At 41.4% G+C, this 11,023-nt stretch overlaps 2 protein-coding genes across 2 annotated transcripts in view; both read right to left on the reverse strand.

Annotated features, from left to right (window-relative positions):
* Positions 1 to 333: 333 nt before the first annotated feature.
* Positions 334 to 2,787, reverse strand: LOC311031631 (beta-1,4 N-acetylgalactosaminyltransferase 2-like). The gene is made up of 4 exons (XM_084038026.1): positions 2,758 to 2,787; positions 1,666 to 1,809; positions 1,221 to 1,449; positions 334 to 1,133 (listed from the first exon to the last, which is right to left on the reverse strand). The coding sequence occupies exons 1-4, from the start codon at positions 2,770 to 2,772 to the stop codon at positions 937 to 939; spliced, it is 585 nt and encodes a 194-aa protein (XP_083894152.1). The 5' UTR covers positions 2,773 to 2,787; the 3' UTR covers positions 334 to 936.
* Positions 2,788 to 9,005: 6,218 nt separating this feature from the next.
* LOC311031623 (NACHT, LRR and PYD domains-containing protein 3-like) overlaps positions 9,006 to 11,023 on the reverse strand; it is a 52,725-nt gene continuing 50,707 nt past the window's right edge. Inside the window, exon 10 of the mRNA XM_084037995.1 lies at positions 9,006 to 11,021. Coding sequence (XP_083894121.1) covers positions 11,020 to 11,021 — 2 coding nt within the window. The 3' untranslated portion in view covers positions 9,006 to 11,019. The remainder of the gene's footprint in view (positions 11,022 to 11,023) is intronic.

Raw genomic sequence — 11,023 nt, forward strand, 5'->3', positions numbered from 1 at the left:
TTCAGTGGCGAGCCAGTTAAAGTGAAGGTTTGACTGTGGAGGAACTAGCAACGCGGTGTGGCCAGCCGCAGGATTCCTCTGCAGAACACAGCATCATCGATTCCCCCTTCATTCACAGACAGATAAGATTGACACTCAAAAAAAATCTACCCGGGTAGTTCGAACACAGATATTACAAGAACACACACTCATACACAAGAGACCTTTGCTTCTTTCCGTAAAGGAGCAGTGCACATGGAACTTTACTCCTAATTTTCTTTGAGGAAACCTCCAAAGAGGACACTTTATTTAAAGTTTATTTATTTTATTTCATTTATTTTGGGCCCATTTATTGTGTATATGTGCACACTAGGAAGCCGGCTTAGGTAGGCAGGGTCTGTAACTTTATGTTTATTGTTTTGTGTACAATACATTTGAATTCAAACCATCCAGTTGTGTGTGTGTGTGTGGTATCTCTGCTGACACAGGCTTTCAGGCTCTGCAGTCGTTCCTGGATCTTACTGATACTGGTCTAATAGTAAAATATCATCAACATACTTACCTCTGAACCGTTACACAAGACAAACATGCATTCTTACATTACAATGGAGACATACACAACAGACTGTACAACATTCTCCTGTTCTTGGTGGTAAGCCACTGTCCCACTGAGATCTGATTGCGTGCCAGCATGTGGAGACGTTTTCATGGTGTGAATAACTATTAACTGAATAATATTTTTTTTTGACATAACAGGCCATAGAAAATATGGGGAAGCTTAACTTTAACAAAACTATACAAAATAATGTAATGGTAAAAAAGCAGCTCTCTGCAGGGAGTCCAGCCCCTCACCAAACGTCCCAGTCAGGCCGCGGTGCGCCGGAAACACTGGCCCCGGAGTGAGGAATCCTCGCTACGGATACCTGAGAGCGATGACCAATGTCCTCTAGTGGTCTTCTATCCATAGGCGACACACTTTAGGTAGTTTTTGAAGAAGTGAAGCTGCAGTTTTAACTCTGTGTCACTCTTTGCAGGGTGTCTGAATTGGTTGTAGCGGTCTTCGTCCTTTTTGTGGACCATTCTGGGTTGATGGCCAATGGACACGTGATTACACGTGGCAACCATCAAGGAACCCAGGCCATCCATGAAGAACTCTAGAGCCAGAAACAGACATTTACCCTTTTAGACAAACTGGAACAACGTCGACTTGGACTCCAAACTTTGTCTGGGTCTAGACTTACCCGAGTGCGCCACCCTCTGCAGCTTAGGGTCAAATCCCACCCGTTGTACAGAATGTGTACGAGCCAGGAAGAAGTTGACCACCCCGCTGGCCAGAGAGCATTGTGGGTAGCCAGGAAGTGAGTGGAACTTCCCATTAGACTTCCTGTGCAGGCAGCCGCCATCCATTTCATCTCCTTCCTCATAGATGAGAGAGAAATAAAACTGGTTCCTTTGTACCGCCCCGCCGACCTGTCAGAACAGAGAGACCAGAGAACCAGGATTTTAACTCACTACCGGTCAATATTGCCCAATGCATGCTGGGATAGGATCCAGTTGACACATTGTAGTTGTACAAACAGGTGCACAGGAGGATGAACAGCGCTGTTTGCAAGAGAAGTTTTTATACTTTTTATTCCAGTAAACCCCCCAGTACACCCCCTCAGACCTGAGCCATTTCATTCTCACCACATCCAGTTCAGGGACCGCCTCCATCACCTCCACCAACTTCTCTATCTTCGTCTGCTCCGTAAACACAAAGTCGTCGTCCACCCACAGGAAGTACTTGGTGGTTACCTGGGAGACGGCCAGATTCCTGCCAGCAAACCAGCCCTGAAGAAGGAAACACGGTGCATCATTTCATTTCAAGATAGTTAAATTTAGCAGAGCATTGTCAAAACATTGAGTTCATATTGATGCTTACTTACATTGATACCTGTAGTATTTCAATTCATTATACAATCACCATCCTCAGTGTTAAAACAGACAAACCCGAAAAGAGGACAAAACTCAGTTTGATGGATGACAGACAAATAAATGAATAGTCTAAGAAAGAGAGAGAGAGTGTGTGTGTGTGTGTGTGTGTGTGTGTGTGTGTGTGTGTGTGTGTGTGTGTGTGTGAGTGTGTGTGTGTGTGTGGGTGTGTGTGTGTGTTTTGCTTTGTGTTTTAAAATGACACAAAGTTAATTCCAGCTCAGGTTACATTCAAGACTTGATGACTGAATGACACACCTGAGATCAAGAGACAAAGACACAGGAGGGCCAGGGCCAACCTACACAGAGGCATACTGTACAATCAGCAAAGCAGGACTACAAGCAACTGGTGTTCCCCAAGGCTGCGTTCTCAGCCCAATCCTCTACCGCCTCTTCACACATGACTGCACTCCCTCTCACAACTCACTCATCAAATGTGCAGACGACACAACCATTCAGGGAGGAGGTCCATACACTGACCTCATCATGAACACAGAGAAAACAAAAGGAATAATAATGAAAAAAACACACCACTACGGTCTGTGCATCAAAGGAGAGGTGGTGGAGAGGGTCTCCAGTTTCCAGTTCCTAGCCATGCACATCGTTGAGGACCTGACCTGGAGCCTGAACTCCTCCAGCATCACCAAGAAGGCCCAGCAGAGACTGTTCTTCCCGAGGACCCTGACACCCAACAGGCTTCCCCAGAAACTGCTGATGAACGTCCATCACTGCAGGACCTGGAGCGCGCCGCGAGGACCGCTCCCCCCTCCCCAACCTGAGCGACATCCAATCGAACAGTCTACTCACACGGGCCAACAACATCCGACCCCTCACATCCCAGGAAAGCCCCTCTTCTCCACCCTCCTCTCAGGGAGACTAAGAACGCCAGCACACGCACAAGCAGGCTGCGGAACAGCTTTTTACCCCAGAGCTGTGGACAAGCTGCAGAAATCATCACACACACACACACACACACACACACACACACACACACAGATATCCTCCCCCCTGACTCACTCATTGCAACAGACTTACTGCAACACAGACTCAACAATTGTGCAATAGCTGCTGCGTTTTCATATTTATATTCTCATACATTTTTATATTTGTAATTCTAGCTGCAAACTAGAGACTAGAGATGCTCCTAACAAAGTTTGGTTTTATAACATGAAAATAAAGATCTATCCATCTATCTAAAATTATTAAACGCAAAATATGAAAGGCCCTATCTAGAGCCAGTGCTGGGTTTGTCTGTTCTGGGCTCCTGTAGACATATGGCATTCTTCAAAATGGACCCACTCCATATGTAGATGTAAATGGCTTATTCTAAGGTAAAGAAAATACAACACTTCTTATTCCCAGGTGATAAGCAGTGGTGGGCTGTCAGGGACAGCAGGGCCTTCTCTGCTGGCCATGTCAAAATGAACACAAGCATTTTTTTCATAATTAAATTAATGTGTCTGAACGTGTTTGAATTTAATTACTTTTTCAGTCTGTTACGATTATATTTGCAGAAAGAATATGGTTATTTTTGTGAAGCTGAGTTGGATTTTCCATATGTCTTTAAATGCATCACAGCTCCATGGACCTGCTCTAGTAGTATTGCTAGCCTTGCGTTGAAGCTGCCATTTCCTATTTGGTTATAACTTTGACTGACGTGTGTCATCAGCCAATCAAATTTTGATGCATAGTGACAGAACGCCCCAGTGGCCCAGCGATGTGTCTGGCGCTGATGTCATCAATGAAGTTTGAACCTTTGGCGGGTTTTTTAGAGCATTGTGAGTGAACTAAGCTATGGCCGCTGCCTTCACACCACCTATCGATCCTGTTTCCGATCTCCTTTGTGTGCCTTTTTCAAGGCGCTCGTATGGAGAGAAGACAGAAATGAAAAGGTTTTGTGCGGCACTTCACTGAGGGTAACTACGACCGCTATGACTGGCTAACAGCTAGCACCGAGCGGAACAAGCTATTTTGCTGACCCTGTTTGTTTTCTAATACCAGTGTGGGAGCATGGAACAGCACGGGTTTTAACAGCCTAAATAGCTTCACCAAGGCAGCTATCAAACATCAGGCATCCGAGCGCCACCTTATAGCGGAGGTACATTTGAAGACCTTTGGTGAGTCCAGGGTCGATTTGTAGCTGGATGAGCAGCGGAGACGAGAGATGAGCCTGCACAACGAGAGGGTGAAAAAGAACCGGGACATTCTGAAGCGCCTCATTGATGTCATAGTTTTGGTACAGCAAGAATTGTCTTTCAGAGGACACGACGAGGGGAAAGAGTCCCTGAATCAAGATAATTACTTGGAATTACTCTCTCTGCTATCAGAATACGATGCTGAGTTGGATGCGGATGCCGCTTAATAACTGGCTCTCAACTAGGCTACACCTTCTGGCTGGAATCGCTCTTGTAAAATATTTGGCATATAGGCCCTACTAATGTTTAATTTTGTTATTGAAGTGAAGGTGGTGCACTAATATTGTCGCTTTACTTCATTGAATCCGTTGAAGTTGCGCAAACAGAATATGGAATAATAACGGAATATCTGGTAGTGATGCTGCAGTAGCCTAAAGATGTTATGATGCACAGTGGTGTGCCTGTGCGCTGTGGTGGTTGAAGATCAACTGTCTCATTGGCGTTAGTGCATAAACCTAGTGCATGACAGTGTATTTTTTTGTGGTTGTGTGTGTGGTTTTTTTACTGAAGGCCCTGACTGAAACCCCACGGTATGCTACTGGTGATAAGACTAAATAACAGGGTAATGGTATGGCAGAAAATAACCTTTTTGGTTAATTAATTTCGAAAATCATAAACATTCAGCAGCTGCTCATTGGCTTTAACAGTTAAGGCACCGCAATACTGGCATAATGTTAACATGAATAAACATGAATAAATAAACCACCGAAATGTCTGTAATGTAAATTTAACCCAATTTCCCCCGGGGACAGAAATATTTCAGATCATTAAATCCTTCAGAGTTACTGCAGGGAGTCCCCAAAATGATTTGATCCCAAGCTTTATTTCTTCCAAAAATTTAAATATGTCCAAAAATACACATTAACATGAATACAACCTATATGAGCAGATATAAATCTCCTATTTATTCAATGTTATGAGGTGAATGTGATGTAGAAATGCCAAAATAGAATTAAAATATGTTCTATAAATATATGATTCTGTCAACAATTATTATTGTCATGCCTTAGCATTGTAAACATACATAATTACAGTTATTTTAGACATGGCACTATAAGCTGCACTACACATTATTATTGACCAGTTAATAAACAACACAATTTTATACAATATGTAATAGGGGGTCCCTCCACTGTGTCACTATAGGCCTCTTCTCTTTATCATTAGTTATTACTTTCCTGAGATGTATGAGGCATTGAAGCGAGCATTCCTCCATATTTCATCAGATTGTTTCTAAACTTGGACATAATATTTGAGTGTGACTGGGGACAATATCTGTGCCATTAAAGAGGATTTCCAACAGAACAAACAGCAGACTGGCTCAACACTTTCCCCTGAAATATGGCCAACAACTTTCTATTATACTAACTTTAATTTCATAACACGCACAGTGCAGGTCGATAGCTGCCAGGGAAATGAATGCAAACAAGAGAGCCCTTTATCTAACACCAGGATTAAAACATCAGCAAGATTCAAATTCATACTAAATGTACACAGAAAAAGAAGGAGAAACATTGGTATGGTGGCCTGTCACGATCATTCAATGAAGAATCCAGTAAGACAAAGAAAAAAATGTTCAGACCTAAATAATGTGCAAACTATAAATCACTTTGGAATAATTAGAGAGAATCAGAAACAGCTGTTACTATCACACCAATGTACACTTTATAGCAGGTACAATGTGTAATATTACTGAGAGTGCTACTATAGGTGGCAAAATTATCATTTTCAAATGATGGAAATATTATAGAAAGGTCAGTTCTTACCATTTGCTGTTCTCACCGCTCCACTCTTGTTGAGTATGCAAAACACTAAACAACTTCCTCCAGTTACCTGCTATCTACTAACCTCCCCAAGACAATGCTGACAGTCAAAACAACCCTCCCAACAAATGTTGAAAAACGTGTTTGTCAGTAACGTTATCTGTTGAAGGCAGACAGAAAAAAATCTGAAGTTTAGATAGAGATAGATAGATATACTTTATTGATCCCGAAGGAAATTCAAGATTTGGCATCCTAGACCAAAGTCAGCTATCTAAATGAGTGGCACTAACTAAGCTTGCTCATTGCTTCATGTTATATTAACGCAAATCATTTCTACCAACTCGATCTTAAAGTCAGCTAGCTAGACAGGGGGTGACACCCTACAAGACCTGTCCCCAGTAGGAACCCGATGAAGGCTCCAAACTACATTTTGACATGAAAACACGTGAAATGGTTTGGCGTTAGTTGATAATGTCATCAGTGTTAAAAGAATTTCTTCGTGAACAGACAAATCAACCAAGGAGGAGATCAGAGACAGAGAAATAAAGTCGACGTCGGACTTTAATCTTGTACAAGAGGAGCAGTTACAATGCAACAACGTATGAGGATGCTACAGAGAAAGTGCTCAAATCAGTGTTATGACTTGAGTCTTTTAAGGGTTCAGGAGATAATGCTTCATTGACAGTTAATCTTCGTGTAGAACAAGACATCATGTACACAAGGCCCCTGCTAACAATTAGTCACTTTAAGATATGGCTTTAGGGTTTTTAGGTCAGCAGTGGGGATACTAAAGTTATTAACAGTTCAACACATGCTTGAAGACATGGGCCCCCCCTAGGTCAACGAGGATGCCAAGGTCGTACAACTTATCAAGGATCCTAAAGTTAACGAGGCCCTCAAGGTTGTAACCTAAACAAAGAAGCTTTAAGACATGAGGTCATACAAAATTCTTATAACAATCAGCACATGTGTTCACTTAAAGTGTTATGTTTATTCATGCAAATATCCAAGAAGGTGCAACACCAACAACTTTGGGCAATGTTGCAAATGCAACACAAACAGTTAAATTCCTATAGATAGCCTCAGTCACGCCCCTTCTGGTGTCCCCCTGGGACCTTAATTCGGGAAAACAATTATGTGAGACAAGTTCACTTTTTTTATTCAATTTGTATTTTGTAGAAGAAAATGTGTTACTTCAGTTTTATTTTAATCTCATCCTAATATTCCTTTCTCTTGTACTCATCAAATGTCCTGCTGCTCTGATTTGATTGTGGTTAACTTTTGTTATCATTTTGGTCTTTCCCCCTTCCTGGAACGACTCCGAAACATCCTTTTCTAACATGACTGATCAAGGCCTGATGAATGGCCACTGTTGTGACATTGTGTAAAGAAACCAGTCTGGCCCGAGAGCAGCCACACCTTTGACTGAAGTCTCTTCCTCTCGGAAGCAGTCGTGTATTGAATCAATGCAAATCCACTCATCACACCTTCCTCCATGTTCTCTGTAAACTGTATAAAACTCTTGACTGGCCCCACACTCGTTAGAAAGGATTTTATGGCAGCGCTGTGACTGCCTTTTTCCACTGTCAATGATTAAACCTCATCTGAACCAGCCACAGAATTGGACCTGAAGAGTTTTCTTCCACACTAGTAACATGAATTACACATATGATTTTTATCAATTTAAAAGATCATTTAACAAGTCGAGAAAGTCACATTTTGTCATAAATGTTAGCCTTGCTTGCTGGCTAGCTAGCTACATAACTTAGTTATGTCCCATCAAAAAAGTAACGTTATTTTTCCTGACGTGTTTTACCAGTGACTCCTAACCTGTTAGTGTCGGCACATCACGGTATGAATCACACAGGCTTCATAGCTTTAGATCGATGTCACTTATGTGACTTTTATGTGTGGCGTCTAATTACGTATTTTTACTTTCTCAACAGTTATAATATAAAATGTGACTTTCATGATTTGCAAAATGATACACATCATATGCGTTATTCATGCCACAATTCAAACGGGATTAAAAAAATGATTTGCTACTGTACATTTTCTTTGCCTGAATTAAGCTTGCATGGTTGTCCACAGGAAGTGGCGTGTCTTAGCCTCTCTACGGTGACATCTGACCCTTCTGGGTTTCCCCTCAACGCAGGTCCAGCACTCTGTTTGGCTGTAGGTCCCTGATAGATCCTGACACTGGGCATGCTATCTGGAATCGAGCACCGATTTGTGGGCCAACGCAGATTTGCCTGAGGCTTTTGTCTGGGAGCTCCAATAAGGTATAAACAAAGCTAACTAGCTTCTAGAAAGCAATTCAATATCAAATGATGCTAATATTTTTTTTTACATTTTTGAGCTATAGCATGATTTTAAAGTGTTAAGGTGGTAATAAAAATAATCCCGGTTATCCTAAACAGGCCTATCTGTGCCTAAACTGCCACCATGGATGTCTTCCTCCCATAGCCTAACACAAGATAACTAAGGACTGTGTCATAACATATGAATCAAGCTCACCTGGGTTAAGAATGGAGTATTAACAGCCAGAACCACCTCTGCGTTGAGAAAGTTGAGAAAGAGAAAAAGTGAGCCTTCAAGCCAAGCAAGGCAGTGGACTGTTCTGAAGAAATATCTCTAAAGCATATCATACCAGAGGAGTTAAGTGTTTAGTCTTGGGACTGTTGCTATGTGATTCAGGTTTGGGACTGTAGCTAGGTGATTCAGGTCTGGGGACTGTAGGTTATTCAGGTCTGGAGACTGTAGGTGATTCAGGTTTGGGACTGTAGATAGGTGATATTTTAGCAGTAAACAAGCAGAAGAGGGAGAATCAGGGGTGGAACTCATTAGTCTGGACACCAAATTGAGGATCAGAGTGAAATTGTATGTTATTGCATTACACTAATGTTATTGCAATACTGATTTCTATAAAAAGTTGAATAATTTTTCATAACATATGCTGCAACAGGTTGTTGGAAACAAATTCACCTACATTTTGCAAATAAAACATGATTCTATTGAAGGATTTTGCAGTTGTCTTTTAATATCAAATACAGTTATATAGTAATCATTGTAATTGCAGTAGGCTATGTCACGTATATTTCATAACTGCACTGATAATCACTACAACAGCATGTTTAATTTGATTTTACCTTGTTTCTTTTCTACATACAAAGCATAGTAATTATGTATTTAAGGTGGATAGGGGGAACACAGAGGCTGCATTTGCCACTGAGATGGTCTTTAGCATTTATATTGATTTCCTTTGAAAATTTTACAAAAAGAAACATTCATTAATTATTTCAGTATTAGTCCCCAAGATTTACTCATATGGCAGATGTTTTGATAAAAAATGCACAAATGTGATCCAATCCTAGAACAGGAGGGACACATAGAGCCGGGTCAGCAGGGCAGCATGCATAATGAGTCCTGACACTCAAAGTTAAAATCATTAAGATTTTCATGAAATCAAATCCCAGTTTTAAAAATATGTATGATCAACAATTTGTTTTCTTTAATTTCCTCCCTAGCTGTCATCGTTAGTGGCAGAGTCCGCCATTCCCGCGCTGGATTCAAATCCCCTGACTGATTCATCGGTAGGGAGCTATGCATGTAATCAAGTGTACATTTATCTCATTGCATCATTTCTGACTTTGTTTACTATAACAGAGCTGTAGCATGATCGTAAACATACAGCATTCAAAGTAAGCCCCGCCTCCTCGACTCAACAAGCCAGAGAGAGAGAGAGACGGCGCCAGCAGGAAAAATCAGTGAATCAGAGTAAATAAAAAATAGGTCACTTAATGAGAATAAAATGTTTTCTGATTGTTTAACGGCGGTTACGTTCTAAAGCACAAGTAAACACATCCACACAATCCTGTCGCTGTGGCATGTCTGCACAATATGATACGAGACGATATGCCCATCGAGCAAAATCAGTTACATTATATCAAGTCACAAAAGCAGCAAAAACATATTTTTAAATTTGTATTATTGAACTATTCCAGGCATTGAAGTGAAAAACAATATTTTCTTTTGAATAAAAATAGACCTTCTTTTCTTCACTGCGGCCTTTTAAAGTTGTAGACAGTAAAGAAAAGCTGGTCACAGCTGGCGTGCAGACAGTGTCATTTGACACTGTGCTTGCATGAGTGTCAATGCCATGTTTTTATTTAAGCTGCACTGTGAGGATCGTCGTGAGTATTTGATCTCGTAACGGCATTGTTTGCATATGGCATGAGCTTTTTCTGTTGACTCGTCTTTTCTTCTTTATTCCCACGAGAGGAATATATTTCTTCATTGTCTTTTTTATTGACTGCTCGCCATCTGTCTGGCGCTGGCTAGCTGCTGACACTTCCTGCTCGCCGACTGTCTTTCATTTCGGAAGGAGGTGCGCGTAGAACAGGGTCACAGATGTGCCATGGAATTTCCAAATATAAGCGCGCGGGCCGATATCGATCGATGTCTACCCTTTGCATCGATGACATTGTTTGATCATTAAATTGATATATCGATCTAGATCGATAGATCGTTACACCCCTAGTGGGTATGCAATGCCCCCAGTAATGGCAATATGGTAACTGCACATAGTATAAGGTGCCAGATAGTTCACACAGGGAGGGTGGGTTAAAGAAACACACACTTTCATCCAGGAGAACCCTGCTCATGTCCCATGCAAAACTAAAAGTCAACATTGACATTTTGTTCTGACAGTCACGTATCAGGGATCAAAATGCTCTCTCTCTAAAAATAGTAAAGTTGTTCTGTTGCCAAAACCTAACTTCCTGTGAAGACAGAATTTATTTTGAAAAGACACTATGCATGTAAGGAGTGGATACTGATAGGCAGTCACTGACACAAGTAGAACTAATGCTAGAGGGGTAGTTTGAAGGTTGGTGACACTGACCAATCTGTGTTATGTGATGCATTAGTGTGAGAATGTGTCTCTCTGTGTGTGGGGGGCTCTGCTCTGTCAGAGGAGAGAGATGACCAACAGGAGAAATACTGAAGCACATAACTACACAGAGCAATTTAACATCCTGTTAGAGTCAAAATTCTGTCTAATTGTGTCTGTCAGATGTTCTCTCATCTATCTGACACAGAGACAGTGAGGATCCT

Source organism: Eutrigla gurnardus, assembly GCF_963514095.1.
Source record: "Eutrigla gurnardus genome assembly, chromosome: 20".
NCBI lineage: Eukaryota > Metazoa > Chordata > Actinopteri > Perciformes > Triglidae > Eutrigla > Eutrigla gurnardus.

Coding starts and splice junctions, on each gene's coding strand:
- LOC311031631 (XM_084038026.1), bottom strand. Junction 1,450..1,665: donor CGGTCCCTGAACTGGATGTG/GTGAGAATGAAA, acceptor CTGTTCTGACAG/GTCGGCGGGGCGGTACAAAG. Junction 1,134..1,220: donor GCAGAGGGTGGCGCACTCGG/GTAAGTCTAGAC, acceptor TTCTGGCTCTAG/AGTTCTTCATGGATGGCCTG.